Source organism: Crocuta crocuta, unplaced genomic scaffold (genome assembly GCF_008692635.1).
Source record: "Crocuta crocuta isolate KB4526 unplaced genomic scaffold, BGI_CrCroc_1.0 scaffold119, whole genome shotgun sequence".
In the NCBI taxonomy this organism is placed as follows: domain Eukaryota; kingdom Metazoa; phylum Chordata; class Mammalia; order Carnivora; family Hyaenidae; genus Crocuta; species Crocuta crocuta.
In genome coordinates, this window is record NW_027551562.1 from 4,146,684 (window position 1) to 4,173,606 (window position 26,923).

Below are 26,923 nucleotides of genomic sequence, written 5' to 3' on the forward strand. Positions count from 1 at the left end.
CCCTCCTGCACTGCTGGTGGAAATGCAGACGTGCAGTCGCTCTGGAAAACAGTGTGGAGGTTCCTCAAAAAGTTAAAAATAGAACTACCCTACAATCCAGCAACTGCACTACTAGGTATTTACGCAAAGGATACAAAACTACAGATCTGAACATTGCACCCCGATGTTTATAGCAGCACTATCAACTACGGAGACTGGTGAATGGAAAGAAGATGTGGCCTATGCATACAACGGAGTATTACTCGGCCATCATAAAGAATAAAATCTTGCCATTTGCAACAATGTGGATGGAGCTAGAGTGTATTATGCTAATTGAAATAAGTCAGAGAAAGACAAATAGCATAGGATTTTACTCATATGTGTAATTTAAGAAACAAAACAGATGAGCATATGGGAAAGGGGAGAGGAAAAGAAGAGAGGGAAATAAACCACAAGAGACTTAACCATAGAGAACAAACTGAGGGTTGATGGAGGGCAGGGTGGGGGAGGGGGTGATGGGCATTAAGGAGGGCACTCGTGACGAGCACTGGGTGTTTAATGTAAGAGATGAATCACTGAATCCTACTCCTGAAACCAATACTGCAGTGTATACTAACTAACAAGAATTTAAAGAAAAATCTGAAAAGAAAACAAACAAACGTTTGAAGTAAAGGACTAGGTAGAGCAGGCTGCCCTTCCTAGCGTGAGCGGGCCTCACCCAAACGGCCAAAGCCTGAACACGGCGAAAAGGCTGACTCTCCCTGAACGAGGGAACTCCTCCTGCCTGCTTACCCCGAAGACTGGACACGGGGCGTTTTCCCTGCCTCTGGACTCCAGGAAAAATGCCAGCTCTTCTCGGGGTTTGAGCCTCCTGGCCTTCAGACTGGCACTTGGGTTCTCCTGGTGCCCCGGCCTCCAGACGCAGGTGAACTACCCCTTCAGCGCTTGGGGCTCCGACTAACAGACAGTACATCCTGGGACCTGTCAGCCTCCATACCTGGTGAGCCAATGCTTTATGATACATCTCTGTATATGTGTCTATATACACAAGTGTGCATGTACATACACACACACACACACACACACACACACACACCATTGGTTCTGTTTCTCTGGACAACACTAATATAACATGCTTTTTCATCAAGTCTCAGCAGAGCAGAAATGATAACGGAGTCACAGAGAAGCGACCTTGGCAAAGTGCATGCCCCCGGACAGCCTCACCTGGACTAACCGTGTGACAGGTGGGTCCCTGGGCATAGGGAAATGCTCGAGACAGGTCACACACACCAATGGACCCTGAAAGACTACAGGATTTTAAAAGCAAACAGATGAATGCCTAATACATATCCACTCCACCTGCAGCTCAGGGGACCTCTCCCCCAGAGGGTGACACCCCACAATGCACCCAGCTCCCCCAACTGCTATTTAGGGGTCACCCTCAACAGTAATAAACACCACACTTTTTTTTTTAACTCAAAAAGACCCATATCGTAAAAGCCACCTGTTCAATCATCCTGACCTTCTTAAAAGGAAGATGCTGAGTGATTATAAAGTCTGCTTACTATTCAGAAACATGGAAGGAAGGGGTGTGGTATACCCGCTGGCCTGGGGGGCCTGCTCCAGAGGCCGTGCCCAGTGTCAGCGACAGTACCAGAGAGGGCAAGGTATTCTGCTAAACATCAAGTGGCAGGAGTGCTCAGTGCAGATTCACTACTTGGATTCTGGGACTAAATGTAAAAACCCAGAAACTGTGACTTGTTAAGAATGCCAACATGCCTTCAAGAGGGTAACACAGGTCAAGAAGAACACAGCGAAAGGACATCGGGCTCTGAGAAGTGACGGGAAGCGGTGGGCTGTCTGGACTCATGCTTTCTCCACTGGCCTCTGAGCAGTGGGAAGGGTCAGTGAAGGGAGAGACCAGGCTGGGGTGCCTTCCGGGCAGCGACTCCCCTGTCAGCGCTTGGCGCTTGCAACGGGGCCCATCGTGTAACTGAAGCGGGCCCCCCTCTGCCCCCGCCCCTGTGTCCAGGCACCCAGCACTGGCCACCAGCTCCGGCCCTCCTCCGCCTGGAGCCCCACGCCCACCCGACTCCCCGCTACCCTCCAGGACTCCCTTCAGGTGCCATGGTGTCCACGAAGCCCTTTCTGCCCAACACGTGCCCCCAGCCCAGACCGAGGTTCAAGGTGGGCAGCCCCATGGGGCACCGGCCGACCTCCCCAGGGCGGAGCTGCCTGTGTAAGGTCTGCATTTTTCACACCCCCTGACCGGTTCTGCTGGTTTCCCCTTTCACCTCCAGCATACTGGGTTATTTATGGGGTGTGCGCGCATTAGCCATCTCCCTCCGTTAGAAGGCATGCTCCTCGGGGCGCCTGGGGGGCCGGTCGGTTGAGCATCAGGGTCTTGGTTTCAGCTCAGGTCTTGATTTCATAGTTCATGAGTCTGAGCCCCACAGTGGGCTCCACGCGGGGGTTCTCTTCCTCTCTCCCTCTGCCCCTGTCTGGCTTGTGTTTCCACTACCACCCCTCAGAATAAACTAATAAACTTAAAAGAAGAAGAAGAAGAAGAAGAAGAAGAGAAAGAAGGTAAGCTCAAGTGTACCATTTGTCTCCTTCACTGAAATATCCTGAGAGCCGAGAACAGCCCCAGGCTGGTCGAAGCAGCGCCGGGTGCTTGCTGAATAAAGAGTAAGTCATTTCCCTCACCAGGCTCTCTGCCTCTTGGGAGCAGGACCCCAGAACCCAGACTAACGGCCCCCACCCCCCACCACAAAGAGGCCCACGTCCTGATGGCCAGAATTGAAGAATGTTACCTTGCGGGACAAAGGGCACTTTGCAGATGTGATTAAGGGCCCGGTGATAGGGAGATTATCCCAGATTATCTGAGAGGACATCATGTAATCACGAGGGTCCTTACGAGAGGGAGGCAGTGAGGTCTGACTGAGAGAGAGCAATGAGGTGAGAAAGCAGGGGCCAGAGTGACGGGGTGTGAGTGACGCCCTGACCTCACGGGCCCTGGAGACGGAGGAAGGGAGCCTCAGGTGAGGGATGCCGGGGCCTCTAGATGCTGGAACAGGCAAGAAAGGAATCCTTCCCAGGAGGAATGCAGCTGTCGAAGCCTTGATTCTAGCTCAGTGAAACCCGTTTTAGACTTCCCACCTCCAGAAGTACCAGGCAATACATCTGAGGGGCGTGAAGCCACTGGTTCTGCGGTAATTTGTCGCAGCAGCCAGAGGGGCTAAGGCACCTGGCTGGAGCGCATGGTGATGGGCACCACGCAGATGGCGGTCTGCTAAGTGAACGCCGAAGATTAGTTTATAAAATGTTAGCTTTCAGTCTCTAACATACATTTTGATCCAGAAGAACAGTAAGAGGCAGTTAAGCCATGAGCCACAATGGTGGTGGCTGAGTATCTGTTTTTTCCTTATGTAACTAACTTTGACCAGAGATGCTTATGCTAATATTTCCTGGGCTGGCAGGTCTCACCCTTCATCTACTGAAGGCAGTTTTATTAATCAAAGATAAATTTCCTCCTCATAAACCCTAAATCAAGATTTAACAAAGAAAAAAAAAAGGAAACCAATTTATTTACTGAAAGCTGTCTGGTCTTCACAAATGCACAATTAGCGGCACTAAAAGCTCTTGAGTATCTCCCCGGGCGCGACCAGTATGGTGCGCACAAGCATGCATCCTCCTCAACGTTCTGAGATGCTCATTCCCCGCGTTCCCCGTGACTCTGTTTCTAATGCTGACACTTGAGAAAAGAGACGTGACAGAAAATTGCTGAGGACACGTTTCTGTGTCCAACTGAAAATTTAAATGGTCTGAATTATGGGTAAAGTCTTTTCCGTGTCTCATTTAAAAATAAGAAGAAAGTTGGGGCACCTGGATGGCTCAGTCAGTTGAGTGGCCGACTTCGGCTCAGGTCATGATCTCACGGTTCATGGGTTCGAGCCCTGCGTCAGGCTCTGTGCTGACAGCTCAGAGCCTGGAGCCTGCTTCAGATGCTTGTCTCCCTCTCTCTCTGCCCCTCCCCTGCTCACAATCTCTCTCTCTCTCAGAAATAAATAAAACATAAAAAAAAAAAAAGAAGAAGAAGAAGAAAGCAATGCAAGGAACCATTTTTTCTCAGCTCTTTGCTTCCAACACCCCCAGCCTACCCACCAAGCCTGACAGTGTTTTCATCCCGGAAACCGAAAACCCAAAATGACTGGAAATTAACCACTTTCAATTATCACTAATTACCTTTCATATACAAAAGATCCTTTTTGGGGCGCCTGGGTGGCTCAGTCAGCCAGGCGTCTAACTTTGGCTCAGGTTAAGATCTCACAGCTGGTGAGTTTGAGCCCGCATTGGGCTCTGTGCTGACAGCTCAGAGCCTGGAGCCTGCTTCAGATTCTGTGTCTCCCTCTCTCTGCCCCTGCCCCTCTCATTCTCTCTCTCTCTCAAAAATAAACATAAAAATTTTTTTTTAAAAATACCATTTTTCAATCAACATTAATAAGTGGGGAAAAAATAAAATTATGAACAGAGCATATAAGCATTTTTTCACGTGGGAAAGAAACCTTGAGATTTTTAAACCTCCAGAATCCATTCATACCCAACCTAGAATGTTTCTGGCCCTGTGGAAGATATATATAAAACTGAAAAGTTTAAAAAGATCTCAAAATATGCTATCTAGTAGCAACCTGAAAACTTTTTGTTCTACAGCACATGCTATGTACTTTACTGACAAAATGTTCTTGCGTTTTTCTCTCCAGTACCGTTCTACAGGATATGATGCAAAACATGAAAACCACAGCCCACTCAATCTTACTTACTAAACATTTACTGGGGCATCTGGGTGGCTCAGTCAGTTGAGCACCGACTTTAGACTTTAGCTCAGGTCATGATCTCATAGCTCATAAGTTCAAGCCCCACATCGGGCTCTGTGCTGACAGCTCAGAGCCTGGAGCCTGCTTCAGATTCTGTGTCTCCTTCTCTCTCTGCCCCTCCCCTTCTCATTCTCTCTCTCAAATATAAAATAAAACATAAGAAAAATTTAAAAATAAATACAAAAATAAACATTTACTGAGCACCTACTATGTGTGCTGTTTTGGGCTGGAGCAGGACGAAATCCCAGCACCAAGGTCCCCTGACCGGGAAGGATGAGGAATATTTGATGCCAACATACACCAGAGTTCACACGGAAGTGGCTCCAGCACACCCATTATGCAGATATAATCCCTCTACCGAAAAATCCTGAACCAGAGTTTAAAGAAAAAACAATCACACTAATTTCTCTAATAAAAACAGCCATCTCTACACTTACACGACAGGACAACTGAGTTCAGAGGGCATTCTTTAACGCACTGCAACCCCTTTGCCAAGGAGGGGGTGTGTGCTTATGACCTCACTGGTCCGTCCATCCGTCTGTCCCCCACCCATCAGGTACCAGGTCCCCGGGCCAGACAGACAGGATGGTGACGAGGACACACACCCTCAGGGCACGTTTCCAAATGCAGATGCTCAAGACCGTGAACCAGGATGCTCCTCCTAGCCCCGTGTTTTCAATAAACCAGGAGATTTTCTAAAGGACGCCACTGTTTTCTGCTCCTACACGCGCGCCACACCTGTGTACACTGGTTGCGCTGGATGCTTCTCTGCCTCCGCCCGTGTTGTGCCATCAGCCTGACGCCTCACTGAACACGCAAGCGGCACCCTGCACTGCCTGTGCTGCTCACTAAATCATGTCCCCGAGCAGCAGCAAATCACCGTTGGCAGCACCTTCCTGCAATTCTCAAAAGAAGTCAGCGGGGATACCGGCAAGACTGTCCTGATGCGTCCCCACCAGACCCTTCCTGAAGTGCCAGGCCCAGCGGAGGACTCCGTGGGTCGTGACGCAAGAGAATGGTTTCAGAAGAGATTTAATACGACAGTCGGAAGACCGCAACCCAGCACCTACGAGAGAAGGCTGGAAGAGTGCTTAGCACGAGGGTGCTCGGGTCTGTTCCCCAGCCACCAGTGCCAGGGCCCTGCAGCCTGAAATGCTACACCCCGCATGCGACCTCCCCTCGGGCCAGGATCTTGCTGAGAGAAACCACGCTAACTGGGGAGCATTTCCGGAACATGCGGCCCAAACGTTCACCTAGACATGCGGAGTTTTGTCTACAGGTCGGGAAATCCAGAGTTGAACCAGAACGTACTAGCGCCACAGAGAATTCAGTAGCCTGGGTTTCATGCTTTGCACCGTGGCCTGGCCCAACCTGGGGGCACAGTCGTGGAAACAGCTCGGGAAGTCTACTTCCCACACATCAGAGGGAGGCTGCTGGGCACATGGCACCCACGGGTCCCCATGTCAGAGCCGCACTAAGAAACACCTTTATTTGTCCGTGCCAAGAAAACCTACTCCTTTTGCGAAGTTTGTGGTTGTGTATTTCCTTGTTTACTGTTATAAAATTCAGTACCAAATTCACGGTCGGACTTGCATACTTCCCTTAACACATGGCCCTCCCCGGGCTCTGCTCAAACACCAGCAATCTGCCCGATCCTTTCCGAGCAGCCCCCGAGCACACTCCTGGGCCCACGGCGCCTCCTCGTGTTGCTGTCCCCCTCCGTACTTACTCACCATCTGACATCCTGGTGTCTCACGCGTTCACGTGTGTTTTACTTTCTTCCCATGAGAGAGGAGCCACGTTGACGGCAGACACTGGGTCTCTCCTGGAGCCCCGGAAATGCTGCCCGGCGGGAGGGGGCGCTTTCTCAGCACTTCCTGAACTACGAGAATGGCTAACTGTGTAAAACTCTACAGTCTGCATGTCAGCTTTCTCCGGGAACCTGAACTTTGCCTGAGTCTGACGTGTTTACTGTTTCGCTTTTTTTAAGTGCTTGCATAAGCTGGCCTGAACCTTTCGTAAGATAAAGCAAGAGGTAGTAGAGAGACAGGTACAGACAGACAACAAGGGCGGTCTAATTCCCAGCACCCTGATTGTAACAGCCCGTGACGTCTCTGGGGGCGGAAGTGAGCCAAACTGTTCAAGGTAGAGTCACCGTGATTCAAAAACTGATGCTCTTCTTCCCATCGGCTCAGCCATGACCAGGTGATGCTGCGTACCCTCCTGGCTCCGCTGCCTGTCCCCACGGCCCCCACGTGTTCTGCTCGCTGGTGCCTTTGGCACCGAGGCCTGCTCTTCACGACAGATGGGTCCAAGTGTGTCCACATCTGCTCGTTTTCGCTCTGGGCTTCTTTGAAGGGGAACGAGTGAAAGGTTTCCGTGTTATACCTCTCCCCCAAAGCACCCTTCCCCCCCACCACGGAGCTCCTGAAGACACAAGCCTGGCATCATTGGAAGCAGAGTAAGAAAACGCAGGAGATGGAGCCTGTCTCTTTCCACAGCCCACCACAGGTAAATTCAGCCTTGAGAACCCATGGGGCAGGTGTGGCGGTGTGAGGGGGTGATACTTAGGGGGAGGGGAGGGCCCTTACCTGTTTCACGACAGTCACTGTCCCTGGAGCCATGGCCACCACCGAGGCCACGGCAGTGGCATCATGGGCCTCGGCGCCCAGCTCGATGATCTGCTGGAGGATGTTCACAGCCGTGGGGTCGAGCCGGTCACCTTACAGGGAAGAAGCCAACAGGACACCATTAAGCCCGGCAGCAGTGGAGGGCACCAAGTGCAAAATCAGCCCTTAAGAGGGGCCATGCTCCGGTGCGTCTTCTCAGGGGGAGGCATAGTTCTCAGCAATCACTCGCTCTAACGACAGAATAATGTGTGTGCTGCTTGAGAGCCTGAAAGCACTTTCTGTAAGACCAGCTCAAAATCCCAAATGATCCCGCAAGGGGATGACACTGTGACGATATCACCCCCACTTCATGGATTGATTACCTCTGCACAGAACAGAGGAGACTTGCCTGGGGTCCCTGGGTCAGTCACAGCACAAAGTCTGAGCTGGAGTCCTGACGTTCTGAAGCCGCACGTGGGGACACAACCCTGCACAGCACACTGCAAAGTCAGGGTCCCATGAACACGCGCACGGTAGGTGGCCAAGGAGGGTGTGCCAGAGAAGTCACACGCGCTAGGGCAGAACACGCAGGGATGCCTCAATTATTAAAACCAGTGGGCCTCAGAACTCCAAACTCATTTAAGCCCGGGCTCTATTTTAATCATCTCGGAAGACTGGAATCTGCACCGTCTGGGCAGCTATGGCGTGTCCCCCGCCTGCTAGCACCATCTGCTGCACCATCTGCGACTCCCCTGGACACGGCACTCTGACCCCGGTCGTTAATGCGCTGAAGGGAAAGGACCGCATGGTCCCCGTATTAGCACAAGGCTACCAAGTCTCCGCCAGCGTCTGCATCCCCATGGACCCATTTTCCACGGGCCACAGTCCAACGGGAGTCGTCAGTGAAGAGACAGAGGAGGGAACATGATATGCGCTCCATGGAGGGCGGGAGCTGGCGTGTGACTGAGGCGATGACAGGGCTAGTGACTTGTATCCGTTCACACTGCACCTCCCGGCATTCCCCTATCCACATGCACACACAGAGACACGCACGCACACACAGACACATGCACAGACGTGTGTGTGCACAGAGACACACACATACACACAGAGATACACACGTACAGACATGCGCATGCACAGAGACACACACACAAACACGTACACACACACACACACACACACACACACACACACACACACACCCTCTGCTTAAGGGAAATGTGTCAACCATACCTTGCAGCCAGCCACCCGGAACATCCAAAGGCTAAACAAAACATTTACCTTACACCCTTACTGAGCTAAGTAAGGTTTAATTCCTCATGCACTAGCTCTTTCTATGACCATTTATCAAGCCTGTCACCAGGAGCTTGGCTCTCGGCAGGGACACAAAGATCTGTCTCCATCTAACACTCTCTCCCCGCCTTCGGGGATTCATAGGCTCCTGAGACAGATTTGTAAGTAAACTATCACCGCACCAGGTTGGTCCCATATCGGGAGGTGATCAGGGAACACGGCAGAAACATGGGGCGGGTCCCCAGCAGGTGACATACAATCTGAACACTAGAGGTGCATGTGGGTGGCCAGAAAAACCGTGCGGGGAACAGAGCTCACACATGGCCATGCATGGAGGAAAGCTGCGCCTACACAGCGGGGGGCAGGCGCCGACAGCAAGCATGATGGAGGTGGAGCAGGAGACGCAGGCAAGGTGCCAGGACCCAGAGTGGCCCAGCCCGGGTTGATTGGTGCAAAGTCTGAGCTTTATTCTAACTGCCAGGAAGAGACCCCAGAGAGGCTTTAGAAGGTGTGTGTGTGTGTGTGTGTGTGTGTGTGTGTATGTGCGTGTGCATGAGGCATCATGGCAGACAGGCCACCGGGGCAGGGCCTGAACAACTGCTGAATCCCTGAACACGAAGGAAGGCAGCACGGGCTCAGGCTGGGCCTCCGCTCTGGACGCCCCACTCAGCAGCCGGGGCCGGGCCGCCGGTCTGCACTCTCCCGAGTCTCCACGAGCTCGGCGGCCCAGCGAGCACAGCCTGAACGTCACGGCCCCAAGGAGTGTTCTGCGCAGGCTTCCTACAACCTGCGCTTTGGGGCTTTAAGAACTGGGGGGAAATGGCAATTCCCTGAGTCCTGCCTCTACTTAAAGCCTTCCTCCGCATGCAAATCAGGCTGCGGTCACACTAACAGGGGTCCCCTTCCTGTGCTGGAAAGGGCACGAAGAAGACACTTCTAAGTGTAACATCTCAATCACCACTGGGCTGACAGAGCGGCTTGAACTTCAAACTGACCTAGCATTTGGAAGTGATAACTTTTGATGTAAAAACCCTGCTTGGGGCTTTTCGGGAGGCTGGGAAGCAGGCAGTGCCGGGCCTGGAGCTCCATGCGGCAGCCCTGGCGAGGCCACCGCTGGCCCCGGCGCCGGAACCTGACCCCGGGAGCCACGCCCGCAAGGCAGCCAGGGATGGTACAGGAACCCAGATGGCAGCACCTGCTCGGGTGCTCCGCCGGGCACCTTCAGCGAAGCCCTCTTCTCGCAGCAGGTGCGGAGGCATGGCCGCACGGCCGCCAAGCTCTGCCCTGGCTGCACTTCGGGGCTCCTGTCAGGGGGTCCCCCAGGGTGCCAACGCTGGGCCAATGCTGAAGGAGACAGACTTGTGGACGCTGCTGCCTCAGGGACTCACTCACGCCGCCTGCCCGCGGAGGACTAGCCGGAAGGCGGCCCGAAGGTGTGCCGGGGGACAGAGCACGTGCTCACCGCTCTCGGATGTGTATCTCAGATCCTGGAGCGCTGCCACGGCCGCCTGCGTGCCCTGGACGTCCTCCTCGGCTTCTGTGATGTGCACATACTGGGTGGAGGGCTCCTCGGGTGCTTCTGTTGCTGGCTAAACGAAAACAGATCATCTGAGTGATCTTCTAGAAGGCCACCTGTTACCCACAAGCCCCAGGGTAATGAACCGAGACAAAACCAATGCACACAAGCAGCCCCTGCCGCACCTCACGCACCTGGTGTCCCTGAGAAATCAGCTGCTCCGATAAACACTTCCCAAAAAGGAAACTCTCCTTGCAAATACCAAGATGGTTTTATTATTTTATTTTATTTTATGTTTGAGAGAGAGAGACAGAGAGGAAGAGAGAGAGACAGGGTATAAGCAGGGGAGGGACAGAGAGAGAGGGAGACACAGAATCCGAAGCAGGCTCCAGGCTCTGAGCCGTCAGCACAGCGCCCGATGCAGGGCTCGAACCCATGAACTGTGAGATCCCAACCTGGACAAAGTCAGACGCTTAACTGACCGACCCACCCAGGTGACCCAGCAAGACATTCTGAAATCAGCTTTGGCAGAAGGCTTCCTGCTACACAGTCTTGCCATGGGGAATGGAGTGTGCTGTTCATAATTAGGGATTAGACATGCACAGAGGGTCCCATATGTGCTCTTCTAATGGCCGCCGTCTCCTCCCACTGCTGCCAGGGCTGCTGGAACCTTCCCTGGGCCTGTGGCCACAAGCCGTCAGGCGGACTGAGGAGGGCACAGCAGAGCTGCAGCTGGGAGGAGGGGCGGGAAGCGACACCACGCACGTACAGCCCACAGCATGCGTGCTGGCACCCAGAGCCCCGTGAACCTCGCCTATTCGGGCCGCTCTAATTTTCGTACAAAGGACACGATAAACAACGGGCCACAGGAAATGTATCTGCAAAATCAGGAGCTGTGTGGGCAGGGGGGTCTGGAGTCACATTCACAGGGACCTCGTTGCCCAAGGACAGAAAAGGTGGAACAGAATTTTCTAAGAAGTCAGCATTAATAATGTGCTCTTTCTGGAAGAGGTGGGGAGCGCAGGTGAACTAGAAGGCAGGGAACGGCACCAATGAGGAACAACAAAAGGGAGGACCTCACACAAAATTTACAGGAGCCAACGTCACCACGCTCCGTGCGCACTTAGTGGTAACTGATACAGTTCAGAGTGCCACGTGATCATTCCTCTACAGCCAAGGGGCCAAGTTCATGTCAGGGTTTCTAGCCTGCCCTATAGTAAACACCCAACAAATACATGTTGATTGCATAGCTGAACAAAGTAAAAAAGCCTACATCCTTTAAGTACCAGTAAGCAGCGTATTGCCTGATAATGACTGGATCCAAGGAACTAAGGTCTTAGCCTGTGAGAAACAGGACCCACGCACAGTGGCTTCTTTCTCATGGGGGGAGGGGGATTCTGTGTCCTAACCACAAGTGGGAAGGACTCAACCAGTGGAACAGGCAGCTTGTCACCCCACAGGTAACCCAGCACCAGAGCCCAGCCTCATGGCTGCTCTACGGTCTTGCTTCTGGAGCCGAGTGCATGGCTTTGCACCAATGACTTGAGTTGGGTTCAGAACTCTGTGTAACGTGCTGGCATCTGGAAGAAGCAAGCCCTTCGGGGCAGAGGGCCATTACCACACGCACTTACGAAAGCACCAACCGGCCCGGGGACATGGGGTTTTAGGTCAAGAAATGGCATTCCAATCTCTATTTGTTAACAGAGAGCAAATCCTCATGGTATGAACCTGAAACACTGCAGGGCTATACTTTCTCTCCTACATAAGGATGTGAGTTTGATGACATGCACCACCACGTCCACCAATAACCGCAGAAGCTCCGGAACACTGGGGGCCTACCAGGGATGAGACACTAACCTCAGCGTTTCGTAGATCTTGTCTTTCAATCCTTGACCTCCTGACTACTATTAGCCTCACTGTATGGATAAGAGCACTGAAGCCACAGAGATTAAGTAAATCATGGTTCATGGTCAAGCCATTTAGTTATACAGTACGGCACCAGGATTCAAAGTCAATGTCTGCCAGACTGCAACGCACAGATGCCCTACATGTTCTTACAGAAAATTTCAAACATACACAACCACAGAGGTCTGAACTCATCCAACTTGAATAATTACCAAATGACAACCAACCTTATTTCCCCTCTGCCCCCACACACTCTACGCTCTACACTCGGATTATTTTGAAGCAAACACAGGAGTCGAGGCATTTTATCTACAAATATCTTAGAACGTATCTCTGAAAGATGAAACTCTTTGAAGATGCAAGCCCACCACCGCCGTGATACTCACACACCCAAGAGTAAGTCCTTCACGTGAGGACCACACACCCAGGCCATGTCTTTGCCTCCCCAGTCACCACATTTTTTAAGACGTACTCTTCAAATCAAATGTAAGTTTCTGAATCCACGTATTAGAACTGACTGACGTGTCTCCTAAGGCTTCTAGTTTCAGGTTCTCCCTCCCTTCTGACCCCCCCCCCCCCCCCCNTTTCCAGCGGTCTGGACTTGGCTGGCTGCACCCCCACGGAGTCCCTGAATGTGCCCTTCTGTCCACCGTGCCTCCCGCCCATGGGTATGTGTGGAAACTCAATCAGACACAGGCTCCCTTTGGGGCAGGAATGCTTCGCGGGTTATGCTGTCCCATCCAGTAGGAGACACGGAGGCCTGGGTGTGTCCACTGCCTGTGTGACGTCAGCAGGCAGCAGTGGCCACTTGAGGGATCAGTGACATCACGAGAGGATTGCAAAACCCTCCATCTTCAACCTTCACTTGTTAGCTGGAAAATGTATGAATAGAAGCTTCTCCTCATCAAAGATCTGGTTATACTGAGGTATGGTCTGTTCAGAAAATGGTTAAAATAATTAGATTCTTGGCCTTTATTTACCAAAACAGAGCTACTGCCCTAATATCCTCCGAGGTGACGAGTGTCTTCCCAGCATCAGTATAAACCCGCAGATGGAGACATACTAGAGGTGCTTCACCACAGTTACTAAATATTGACAAAAGCCTCAGACTAACAGCATCAATCCTCCCCCAACAACAAAATAATTGAAAGCAGTAGGTGTTTCTGTGGCTCTTTTCGCCCTAACTTGGACCCCACTAGGGAGGAGCAAACTCCTACCTTGAAAGCCTGCTGAAACTGTTCCTTGGTGTAGCTATGCCATCATTTTCATATAGTTAGTAGCATTTATTTCCCTTTACTCTCAATGTTTAAGGTCTGCATTTTGTAAACTTTAATTTTTAAAAATATTATATAAAATACATTGATGGTTTCAGAGCGAAATCTGCACAGCCGAATGTGCTAAGAGAACTCTGGCTTATTTCCTTTCCCTCGCCATCTTGGTGTGCCTCTACCTTTCCACATAAAATGCCCCCTCTCTGTTATGACTGTTTTATTTTGGAATCATTTTTGACTTCCAGAAGAGTTCCCATACACCTTTCGCTCAGCTTCCCCTCACATTCACGTCTGACACAACTGCAGGACAATCACTAGAGCCAAGAACTAACACAGGAACAGCAAATACTATTAACGACAGACTTTGTTTTCTCCCTGGTGCCCTGGTTCTGTCCCAGGACCCAGTGCCAGATAATGGTCTCCTATAACCTGTGACAGCTCTCCAGGCTGTCCTTGTCCTTCATGACCGTGACACCTTTGAGGAGCACCGGTCAGGTGTACGACCGCACACATCGACACATCATAGGGACACATGACAGTTGCTCATGATTAGATGGAGGCTGAGGCTTTTTTGAAGAATACCGTGCGGGGGCGTGTCCTTCTCATCACATCTGGTGGCACAGGACGTCACCATGGTTACTGAGGATGCTAACTTGCAGCTGCATGGTCTGGCAGGGGCCTCTACTGTACAGTCACTGCTTCCCCTCTGTAATCTAGTAAATTCTTGGGGGGAGGGGTAGAGATTTGGAGGCAATGTAAATATTCTGTTTTTCCTTAAATTTTGTCCACAAATTGTAGCATTCCTGGATGGATCTGCCTACGGCAATGATTACCACAGTGTTCTAATGGGAATCCTATTTTCCTCATTCCTTCTACATGTATTCATCAGAAGAAGCGCTCCTTCCCACCATTCGTTTACATCAGGACGGACTCACAGATACTATTTTATTCTCTGAGTTGTAGTACAACGCTGTCACTATTTGCTTTGTTATTCACCCTGTTCCCGCTCTGGCCATCGGGAACTCTGTCGACACGCCTCCACCTTTTTGCGGGGTTGGGGGGGAAGCATGTTGCTACTTTCTAGGACCACAAAAGACTCTAGGATCAGCTTACATATTTTCTGCCTCGGCCCTGGAATCAACCACTTTTCAAAGGACCCTGGTTCCTTTTATTGGAGAATCCTATTAGAAACTGAGATCTACGTCCCCGTGTGCTGCTCACTGCCACGGAGTGTCACTGCGTCTGGGCTCTCTCAGCACAAAAGGCTTCTAAGGAACACATGTACATAGACTAGCTGTGTATAGGCACATGTGGGGAACACATGTACATAGACTAGCTGTGTATAGGCACATGTGGTGATGAATCAGGTCAGCATCTATCTGTTGGTGTGTACACACACACATGCAATCTATTCACGTATCTAGGCCTACAATGCAGAATAGGGCTGCAATAAACAGCGTTGTGTTTATTGTGTATTACTTCAGGGTAGTTTTCTAGTGGTGGATTGTTTAGTTAATAGATAAAGAAATGCACAATTGTACTAGACATTGGTAAATTCCCCTTCATAGAGGTAGTAACATTTTGCATTCCTACCAGCAACGCATTGGAGTGCATTTTCCCCTCAGCCTCTCCAACAGACAGGATGTCAAATTCTGGATTCTAATAGGTAAGAAATTCTCTTTCCAGTTTTATTTAAGTTTTTTTAAAATTTATTTATTTGGAGAGAGAGAGAGAAAGGGAGCAAGCACACAGGAGGAACAGAGAAAGAGGGAAAGAGAGAGAAACCCAAGCAGGTTCCACACTGTCAGCACAGAGCCCAACGCAGGGCTCAGACCCACGAACCATGAGACCATGACCTGAGCCGAAACCAGGAGTCAGGCAGACGCTCAACCGATTGAGCTGCCCAGGTGCCCCTCTCCAGTTTTAATTAACACGTGTTATGTGTGAGGTTGATCATATTTTCAGATATTGAAAGTCATTTGCATTCCTTTTTCTATGAACCTTTCTCATCTCTTGCCCATTTTCCTCCTGGGTTGTTGATCACTATTTTCAAAAGATTTTATAATGTAAAGATATTCATCCATTTTCTACGGTATGACTGAAAATACTTTTTTTCCTGTTATCTGTTTCTTTGTCTCTTTACCTTGTTCATGAGTTCTTTTCCATAAGATTTTTAAAAATTTTCTCATGTGGTCAATTGTTCTTAATCTTTCCCTGTAGTGAATCTGGATTCTGAGGCATAGTTAGGAAAGCCCTCCACACCCTGAATTCACAAATGAATTTGTTCACTCAGGTTTTCCTTCGGTATTCCTAAAATATCACTGTTTTTACATTTAAATCTCGGATCTTTTTGTTCTTACCTCTCTCTATATGCGAGCTACTCGTTATTTTATGTTTATGGTTCAATCTGATACTTATCACGTGTAGTAGCCTTTCATTCATTCTTTTGGATTTTCCAAAATCAGAATCCTGTCATCTTCAGATACAGATAAACTGATTTCTTGTCTTCCAATTCTCAATGTCACTCTTTACTTAATCTTGTCTAACACACTGGCTGATGTGTCCCAAGTGATGTTAAAGACTTGGTGACCAGAGTCTTAGAGCTCCGGGGACATCCTCACCTTCTTCCTGATTCAACAAGAAACCCTCCAGTGTTTCCTCACATAAGAAGATACTGGCTTTGGGACTGAGATGCACATACAGATTGTTTTCATCTTAAGGATGTACTCATGCAACTGTACTTCATTGACTGTTTTTAATCAGCAGATGCTTGACTTTATCGAGTGTCTTTTCTGGATATGCGAAGATAATCATTTCATTTTTCTCCCTGGTTTTATTAATATGATGGGTTATATTAAAAAGATTCCCTCCTACTGAACCATTCTTCCCTTGCATTCTGGAACAATCTGCATATTGTCATGATGTATGATCTTTTTCAAAGCCCTTACTCTTAACCCTTGGATGCTCTGATGCTCCTCTAGAAAGTCCTTCGGTAAGTGGTTCTCATTTGAGAGTGACTCTGACTCCCAGGGATACTGGCAATGTCCAGGACATTTTTGGTTGCCAAACAGGGAATGCCACTAACATCTGGTGTGTGGAGGTCAATGATGCTACCAAACATCCCGACATGCACAGAGCAGCCCCTAGAACAAACGATGATCATGTCGAAGTTCATAACGTCAGCAGTGCCGAGTTTGGGAAACCCCACCTCAGAAAAGCTGCAATAAGTCCATGGTGGTGACACGTGACACTTGAAAAAAGAGGCAGCTACTGGCTTTGAGAACACAAAAAATGTGTTTCCAGCCAGTGACTGGTTCTAACACTGGAGGGTAAAACAAAGATGGCGGGCAGGAGCACATGCCTTCAGGAGCAGGAGGGTAGGGCCTAGGTTCACAGACAGAGCCCTTCCCCGTTCTCCTGGTGAGGACTCACAGCAGGCCCCTTGCCTCGTGTTCTTTTCTCCGATGTAACTGCTGAAATTATGGATTGGGGAGTCACCGAAGTGAAAGCGCCCATGACACCAACACAGACGTTCACTAAATGGTCTAAACTCAACTACAGGTGAGAGTTTACATGCACTGCCCAGGTCTCACCCCTCAGACAGGAGAAGGCTCTGCAAAGACTGCCCAGCTTCCCAACCAGAAAACCTCATCCTTCGAGAAGGACCCAGGCCTGCTCCATCTGTCGTTTGTATCTGGAAACGTCAAAATCAATACCATACTTTAAAAAGTTACCTCCCACTTGGGATCTCCTTCGTTTTCCACCAACTTCAGGCCATGCTTGTTCTTCAGGTGTCTGTTGAACTCCCACTTGGTGCCGTACACAAAGCTGCACACGGGGCACTTCAAACCACCTGAAGGCAGAGAGGAAAAGGGAGCGTTTGCAGCACACAAGAGCTCCGGTGCACCTCCCGTCCCGCCCCTCGGATCAGCTGGTCCCAGGTCCCGTCTGTACTGGAACAGAACGGCGACAGGACAGTTGTTTTTCAGGGCAGACATTTCTAAAGCTTCATGTACTTCTTTTCATTTTTCAATGAGCATTTGCAGAGAGTCTAATGAATACGGAGTGTTTTCGGTGCCGGGATATCAGAATTCCTGTGGCTGAGTGAGTAGCTGGCCTTATCGTGCTTTCACTTTTCTTTTTTCATTTGAAAATAACAAATAACTTAGAAAACAAAAATAACTGAAAGACAAGGCTGCTTTTCTCAATCACCATTGTCCTAAAACACGAAGACCAAGAGCCAGTCTCCTTCACATCAAAAGCTGAGCCGTTTGTATAAATCCCCATTTGGATTTCTCAGTAAAGACAAATTAAAACCTCATATTTATCAAACTGATTAAATTATACACATGTTCTGAGAAGTGCAGATGCTTTAAACAGGAGTGTGTACAACTCTGGGTAAAAAAACAAACAACAGAACAAATCCTGAGAGCCACACAAAAGACTATCTTTCTAATATTCTATCGGGAGCAGTGACTAAGTTAGTGACTGGACAAAAACCACTTTTAACAGGCTGTGAATTCAGAAGCAAACTCTAGGGGCACCTGGGTGGCTCAGTCAGCTGAAGTCATGATCTCGCAGTTTGTGAGTTCAAGCCCCTGCAGGGGGCTCTGTGCTGACAGCTCAGAGCCAGAAGCCTGCTTCGGATTCTGTGTCTCCCTTTTTCTCTCTGCTCCTCCCCTACTTGTGCTCTCTCTCTCTCTCAAAAATATATAAACCTTTAAAAAAATTTAAAAAACATTTTAAAAAGCAGCAGTAAACTCTGCTCAGGAACTCTAGCCTCAGAGGGAGTCGTCAGGCACCAGGTCTCCAAATCCACATGGACGAAGAGCAGGATGAGTGGCCAGACTCAGGCTACCCACCGGCACCATCAGGCTCCGCCGAGTGGGGCATGGTGGGTACAGTGGGTCTCCCTGCGGCCACTGTTGGTCTACTGTCTGCCCTGCACCCAGAACGGGCTTTAAAATTTTTTTTCTTTAATGTTTATTTTTGAGACAGAGAAAGTGAGAGAGAGCGGGGGAGGGGCAGAGAGAGAGGGAGACACAGAATCCGAAGGAGTCTCCAGGATCCAAGCTGTCAGCACAGAGCCTGATACGGGGCTCAAACCTATAACCCGTGAGATCATGGCTGAGCAGAAGTTGGATGCTTAACTGACTGAGCCACCCAGGCACCCACAGAATGGGCTTTGAAAAACATAAACTAAATTACATCTCTCACAGGTATAAAACCTTCCAATGGCTTTCCATCAGACCCAGAATAAAATCCCAGCTCCAAGAAGTGGCCTGCATGACCTTACTATCACCCCTGTGTGACCTTATTCCTGCCTCCTCCCCCCTTCCCCCATTCTCTCCTTTCTCTGTCTCTGGCATTGACCAAGCTCATTCCCTTCTCGGCACACCTGGGGTTGTGGGGTCTGCAGTCAGTCTTTCTGCTGCCTCTGTCCCCGTCTCTGCCAGACCTGCTATGCTCTCCTGCACCCGCCCAGCATCTGAGATTTATTTCTTGCTCACTGGGGTACTGAGGAGGGAGAAGAGGGATTCTGTCCTGACGATGAGGTTGTCCTGACAAATTACATAATAACCAGGCAAATTTCACGAAGACGCGTAACGTACTTTAAGCATCCCCCAGATACAAGTATGATGCGCTTGGCTTTCAGAGTCAATCCCGCGTCAGCGGAGTCTGACAGTGTGCTGTTCTGTAACCAGGGCTTTCTGTCTATCACCTGAGGTGGTGAGTGAGTCCCCACACAGTCATGAGCAGAAGAGGAAGCCAACCCAGATGGCCACCACTGCGTCCCTTCGTGCCTTTGCCTACTGCTTCACAGCCCCGCCACGCCGGGAGGGCGCAGGAGAGCATGGCACGTCCGACACAAGCAGGGCAGAATCCGCAGAAAGACCAGCAACACCAAATGATCAACTTCCAGAACACTCTACAGAAGCGGCAGCTCCAACACATGCTTATTTTCTGAAACTTACACACCCAGCACTCTTTGTTTAGGCCAAACCCAATGGGCTTGTTCTTTCCTGTCTAGCTGATAATTAAACTTAGTTTCTGGCTTCCTTTGTTATCTCTTATTAATCATCTACGTATTCTCCTGTGATCATCTTTTTTAAAGCGCTCCAAGGTGTGAGAACCTTGTCTTTCTGTTCAGTTCAAGTGACGTGCCTCCCAAAGAGGCTTAGCAAGAGGCGGTGAACAAAAGCGACCTAAGCGGCATTAAAGACTCCTTCTGGGGTGCTCTTTAATGGAAGCGAATTTAAGGAGAAAAAGTATCCTTATATTATGTTTAAATTAAAACTAATATGATAATGGCCCACATTAATTAAAACCTCAACCTTTGCCACATTACCCTTAATTAAAGAACAACACATTGGAAGTACGTGACCCAGACATAAATGTAGAACTAGACCACTTAATTGGCATCAAGGCTGAGGGAAATTAATTTCTAGTTCAACTCGTTACATTCTCAGGCAACGCACAATAAAGGTCGCAGGAGATGTAGTGAATTTACTGGTGGCCCTGGGATAGAAAGTGCACACCGTAAGAACGACAAGCCCCAGATCGCGGCTTCCTCAGAAGGCATGATGAACCAGGCAAAAGCACAGAACGTCAGGAGCAATTTCAAAAATCAATCATGGTATCTTTTGCTCTTTTGGGAATGCAGTGTATTCTGGAAGAGTTTTAGGCATTAAAAGATCTGCACTCCTTTGTGGGGGGTGACCTTATTGAAAATTCGATTTCATTGCCAATAATGTTTCACCCAGAGTGGTGTGAAACGCGAGGCTAGGCTCTCACATACCTGAAGCCGGCACTCACTCATGTGACCTAGGAACCACTTCCTGAGACTCTCGGGTCATCGTTTTCTCTAAGATGAAATGCTAAAGCTCGTAACTTTAAAAGAGGCACTCCAGCAGGCAGAATAATGGACCCCCAGACACATTCACATCCTGGAGGGAAGGGAACCCTTGTACACTATTGGTGGGAATGCAAACTGGTGCAGCCACTCTGGAAAGCAGTACGGAGGTTCCTCAAAAAATTGAAAATACAACCACCGTACGATACAGCCATCCCACAGCTGGGTTTGTATTGAAAGGAAACGAAAACAGAATATCAAAGCAGCATCTGCAATCCCATGTTCACTGCGGCATTATTTACAATAGCCACACAACCTGTGTCCATCAACAGATACATGGACAAAGAAGATGTAGAGTGTACACACACACATACACACACACACACACACACACACACAGAGGAATATTAGTAAGCCATAAGAAGGGAGGAAACCTTGCCAGTTTTGACAACATGGATGGACCCTGAGGGCATTACGTTAAGTGAAGTAAGTCAGACAAAGAAAGACAAATACTGTATAATCTCACTCATAGGGGGAATCAAAAACAAAAATCAAAAAAGTCAGACTCATAGAAACAGACTAGAAAAGTGGCTGCCAGAAGCTAGGGGCCACGGAGATAGGGGGAGGTTGGTAAGGGAGTACACACTGGCAGTTATAAGATAATTAAGGTCTGAGGGTCTGATGTGAGACGTGGTGACCACAGCTGATAACTGAAGTGTGCTAAGAGAGTGGAACCTACATGTTCTCAACAGCAGCAGAAAGATTAATGTGTGAGGTGATGGATGTGCCAGCCGACTAGATGATGAGAATCCTAAATACCTTACAGCTTTGTGAATGATACCTCAGTAAAGCTGGGGGGAAGGGGAGAATGCAGGGGGCACCTGTTTGTAAAGTGGATGGTGCTCTATTGGCACCGTGAGCCCACACTAAACGGGGTGGGGGTAGTCCCGGCCCCCAGGAGCTAACAGTCTGGAATGGAATGTGCCTGGATACACAACAAAGACAGGTGTGTGAAGTTTTTATTACAATGAAAAATAAACACGCAGGCAAAAAGAAAATAAAAGATATTTACATCCTGATCTCTAAAACATGGGAGGGTCACCTTGCATGGCCAGAAGGGACTTTGAGGTTGTGATTCATCAAGGATCCTGAGATGGGGAGATGAGTGTGGATTAAGCAGGAGGGACTAATGTGATCACAAGGTCCCCCTAAAGAGGAGGCACAGAGGACGTCACAGAGAAGCAGTAGGACGTCTCTACCGCCACTGGTGGCCTTGACGGCGGAAGAAGGAAGGGGCTCGAGGCAAGGAACGTGGGCAGCCTCTAGAGGCTGGAACAAGGCAAGAGAATACGTTCTCTCTCCCCTGGAGACTCCAGAAGGAATACAGATGTGTTAGCAAACTTGGCCCGAGCCTGCGACACCTATCTTGGACTTCTAACCTTCAGAACCTTAAGATAATAAATCTGTGTTGTTTTAAGCCACCAGCAAGTTTGCGGTCATTTGTTACAGCTGCCCTAAGAGGCTGATACAAGCAACTGGATGGTAACTGTGACAAATGGGCTGACTTATCAGAGGAAACTGGATACAGAGCGATCTGATTACACAATATTAGGAAGCAAAATGTGGACTTGGACCTTGTTAGCATCCCCACTTCTTGCTGTCTCTTAATCCAGTGCCGGTCCTGAGACCCAGCCTGAGCCCCGGCCAGAACGAGGAGATGCACCCAGGTCGGTAATCTAGCGGACGCCCTATGCAAGTGTGAGGGGGAGGGCCCCGATCACATGGCATGCATGCTGTCAGGCACAACCCTGGAGAAGACCTTTGAGAAAAACAGTGTAAGGGAAAACAAAAGAGGGAAAGTGAAGCGCATTTTATTATTAGCCAGGCTGGTGTCCCAACCCGCCATGAGGACCATGAGGGAAGCAGGAGCTTAAGTAAGTCCCGCAACTCCGCCATCCCTCCTGGTCCCTCACATGTTCCCCGAACACTTGGCATGTGAGAGCCTCCAGGCAGGCACAGGGAAGCCCTGAAAAAGAGGTCCCAGAGCTAGCCTCGGGTCAGAGCAGCAACCAGGCCTCGAGACAAAAAAACTGATAAAGAGTAAACAGCAGCTTGTGTGTGTGAGACCCTCTGACGCAGGGTCACGTGACCACTATGGACTGCAAGCCGATCAGTGTCCCAGGACAGGACCATATGCTTCCTCCCCCTCTTCCTCTTTAACAAGCGCAAATGTGAGAAGCTAAGTTATGGGTGTATATCCAAGATGCATATGCACACACTTTTACATTCTTCTAACAGGGTCATACAAAAATCACACCAAGATTTTACCAGATGCCGCAAACAGCGCCTTCTCTTCGAGCCCCCTCCTCCCGCTGCCTCTCATCCCAGTCTCTACCCCGGCCTCAATGACCCTCTAACAGTGGGGCCGGGGAGAAGGGGTAGCACTGAGCAGAAGCAGCAAATTCTCCCCCTGCGAGCAAGTGGGTAACTGCTGAAAAGAACACACACGTTCTGTTACAACCAGAATACGGGGCCCTGAGGGGCTTCCCAGCCTTCATCCCTAGCCTAGGCCATCATGCAAAAGATGCCACCATACCCAGGGTCCAGCACAATGTCAGACACGTTAGGAACATGAGAGACACACGGTGAAGAAGGAACGTGGGAATAAACACGAGAGTAAATCTGAACCATTTATTAAGCGCTGCTACAATGTCAGGCACCGTCTGGGACCTTAGAGAATAGTATCTAATCTTTACAACTGCTGCTGGGTGGGTACCAGCCCCTCCTCTCTGAAGACACGTAACAGGACATTCAGAGAAGTTAGTCGTCTCAGGGCCACGGCGATCGCCACCCCGGCTCCAGGCCCCCGTCTGCCTCCCACGCCTGTGCCCTTGCCAATAACCCAGAGTGACTGAAGGGCTGCTCTGAGGTCCTGGGGACTGACAAGCCTGCTAGCCCCACCGTGTCCTGCCGCGAGCTCAGGAGGGAGCTAACAACCTGCGAAGCCGCTGCCTCTGGACCTGCAACCTAGGGAACCAGGCCCTGAGCTGGCCTACTCTGGAAGATTCCAAGAGGAAACAGAGGCGGCCCGCTGCGGCCACACAACATGTGGGAAAACGCCTCACATCCATGTTAGTGAACAAGTGACAGGCCAGGGAAAGTAGCAAGAGACTGTGCAATCTGCCTCCCAAGTATCAGAGGGCCGCCAAATACAAGCAGGAGTAACACACTGACACAGCGCTCCGCGCAAGTCTCGGTGCTGAAAGGCACCAGAGTTCCTGGGGGCTGTGCGCCCCAAAGGGGCCCAGACAGCACCCCGCTGCCATCGTTGCCCCTATGCCCTGGGGACCAGGAGCCAGCTCCCACCAGCTCATAAGCCAGTCTCACATCCCTGCCCAGTTCAGTGACATCACACTGGTGGCTTCAAATTGGCCATGGCAGAGCCATTTAGAGAAACTGGCCAACGCTGGAAACCAGGTCCCCTCTCCCCGCCCCTGGGGCAGCCAGCTGGTACACATGTACAGAGCACTACCAGTGGAGAGCGGGGCAGCCGCCATTCCGGGGGGCTTCGGGGGCCCACCGAAAATCACCCCGACTCCACGGAGACCACCAGGGGACCTTCTCCCAGAAACGTCTGACCCAGCAACATCTCAGCCTTTTCGGCCGCCTTCCCTACCTCCTGCACGGCGCCACACATGGACATCCTTCCCAAATCCCTGAGCACTGTGTGTAGGAGAACCCTTGCCCAGAGCTGACGGCTCTGCCTGTGTCCCAGCGTGACACCACTTCCAATCGGCCGATGGACGGGGAGTCCCTGCACTCGTTGCGAGGAAGCTGTGACACCGTTCTGAGAAAACTACACTTCGTTCACGGCTTGTAATCAAGTTCTCCTAACACGTATCTCTCTATATCAAAAGAAGAAATTATTAACTCCCATGAAGATATTTTTTCATGAGTGAATAGAAGACAAAAACAAAACCAAGGGGACGGGGTGGGGGAGAATTCCTTGAAATTAATCAAAAGAAGATGAAAATTCCAGTGGTGCCCAAGGACTTAGCATCCGAACATGGGAACCGTGTCCATCCCATGTCATCCCTCCATTTTCCCGCCTGCTCTCAGATGGAGGACCGGTGGGAGCCTTGGGCTCTTAGAATTTCTAAGGTGCGTTCATACCCAACCAGCTATCTGATTTCAGAGACTATTCTCCCATCAAAAGACAATGGTGTAATGTCTTTTATGAGCCAAGAGACATATAGTTGTTTCCTTCCTCAGTTTGTCTTTTGAAGGGAGCATTGGAAATATATATGTGTGCGCCTGTGTGTGCGTATGTGTGTGTATACCCTACATACATACATATACACATATGTACATATCTACATACATACACACATATACATACATATGTATATACATATAGTTATGAAAGAAGACCATAAATACCCCTGCGAAGATTAAAATGAAAACCTGGCAGACGCTGTCAGGGAATGCCAACTGACGATAGTCTTAGAAAGGTAACTGAAAATGCAGGGCAGGAAACAGTTCAGCACCAGCACATTCTGCAAGGCAATGATGAAAGTTTGGAGCAGAGAGCAGTGATAGTGTCATCAATCAGAGCCCCACGCCTGTCCCAACAGCCGCAGTAAAGGTCTATTTCCTGCCAATCCAACCCAATAGTGTGAAGGATGTTAAAAGGAATGTTTAGCCTGCTTCTCCAGCAATCTACTGTGCCTCTAAAGCAATTGGTTCTCTCCTCTGTGATTCCAAGTNGATGTTTTCAGGAAAACAGAAAGAAGTATGAAAACGTTTTGAGTGTCACTCAAGTGTTCGCTCATGTAACCCCGTCCCCGATCAGGTGACAAGGCCGCTGTCAACTCCATTCTCAGGTGAGGGGTCTGAGCGGAGAGGCCGGCTAACTTGCCCCGATGGCACAGCTCAAGGAGCAGAGCACAGACGTGCGCCAGGGCCCCCGCACCCCCCACGGCACCACCCCGGTCTCCAGCTCCACGAAATGGTCATTAAAACACGAGGCACACACTCCCCGTTACCCCTGATGGATGGCTTTAAAATTATCCCGAGTTTTTATGCTGCCATCTACTTCCATACATCAGCCCTGCCACTGAAAGCACGGAAGGATTCAGTCAATTCATCTGTTCTATATGAAGACGCATTCCATGGCACTCCCAGCGAGCGGGCCTTCGCGCTGCACCGGAAACCTCAGAGCATCCGCAGCTGCGGCAGGGTACGCCATCCCCCAGCTCTGTTCACCGGGGGCAGGTTTCTAAAACGGTCTCTGGCTTCAAAGAGTCACAGGACTCAGGAAGTAGTAAAAACTGATGTAGTGTGTATGGCGATCATTTTTTTAGTTGAATTACTGAGGCGCAGATATAAATACAACAGCACTTCTCTGTACGGCAACAGCTCATGAGCTCAACCTTCTCAAGTGGGAATATGTGATCATTTACTGAAAAAAGCAGCAAAAAAAAAACACCCCAAAAAAACCGTCTAAGGCTTTTCAAGAAGATGAGAGGTTTTCATCCATTCTGTTCCGTTTAAATGCTCTAAATGGTTTATCCTTCTCAGGATGAATAAGCAACCTGAGCACTCAATAAATATTTTCTGATAATCTAAAGCAGCTCACCTACAAATATGTTTACCACGACATGATTCACGACTGCAATGAAAGGAAACTCTGGAAGCCCTACCATGTGCGACAGGAGCATGGTGAGATAAAATTGGGGCACTGCCACCCGATGGTGGACCACAAAAGCCCCTGGAAGTGTTACTGAGGGAGACAACAAAATGTGCACGTGACCATGAGCTTTCACTGGGGAGGAAGGTAATGGACACGGACAAAGAGCGGAAGGCAGCGCTGACAAATGAACGTTGTGGGGAGGGTGGTAACATCTGTGGGTAAATTATGATTTTCCCCCTCAGATTCCCGCGAAGGCAGTAAGCCACGCCGATACCCACCAATGGGGGACGCGGAGCACAGTCATGATGACGGAGAATTAACAAAACGCTCAGGGGTCGGGACTGAGCTGTAAGGCGTCCCAGCGCCTCCCGAGGGGCACGCTGCCTACCTTGCTGGAGGAGCACGTCGGCCGCCAGCTCCCCGGTGCCCACGTTGGCGTATTCCTCGTTGGGGTGCTTCCTGTTGTAGTGCCGCTTCAGGGAGCCGGATATGTTACAGGAGTAATGGCAATGGGCGCAGCGGAAGGGCTGTGGGGACAAGGGGGGAAAGTGAGTCCCGGGGGAGATTGAGCCCCAGTGTCCTCCTCCATTGACCTCCCACCCCGGGGTGTCTGACACCCCCAAAGCCTGACGAGCAGACTGCCCCTGGGGATGCGCCCCAGGGAGAAACGCGACTTCAAGATGCCGAGTCCTGCCTCTGCCAGGACCAAACAAGTGGCTGCACAAGGTGTCCCGGGGCAGGAGGGGTCTGTGCTCAGTGTGGCTGCTTTCACTTCTTCTGTCCACTCGGGATGAACAGTTCTTGTGGAAGAAGAAAATAACAAAGAGCAATGCAGAAACCTATCGTTTGCCTTTGCCTTTTTTTTTTTTTTTTTTAAGTGACTGCCTTCCAGGGGCACCTGGGCGGCTCCTTCAGTTGAACATCTGAC

At 50.0% G+C, this 26,923-nt stretch overlaps 1 protein-coding gene and 1 long non-coding RNA gene across 4 annotated transcripts in view; one reads left to right on the top strand and one right to left on the bottom strand.

Moving 5' to 3' along the window:
* Positions 1–26,923, bottom strand: part of ZFAT (zinc finger and AT-hook domain containing) — a 171,631-nt gene that overhangs the window by 18,381 nt on the left and 126,327 nt on the right. For all 3 annotated transcript variants that reach the window (XM_077749961.1, XM_077749963.1, XM_077749962.1), the window contains 4 exons: positions 26,384–26,522; positions 17,185–17,303; positions 10,221–10,347; positions 7,445–7,575 (listed from right to left, as the gene is read on the bottom strand). In XM_077749961.1, coding sequence (XP_077606087.1) covers positions 7,445–7,575; positions 10,221–10,347; positions 17,185–17,303; positions 26,384–26,522 — 516 coding nt within the window. The remainder of the gene's footprint in view (positions 1–7,444; positions 7,576–10,220; positions 10,348–17,184; positions 17,304–26,383; positions 26,523–26,923) is intronic.
* Positions 13,012–19,506, top strand: LOC144219868 (uncharacterized). Its single transcript, XR_013331525.1, has 2 exons — positions 13,012–13,105; positions 19,156–19,506. It is a non-coding gene; the product is annotated as an uncharacterized LOC144219868 (long non-coding RNA).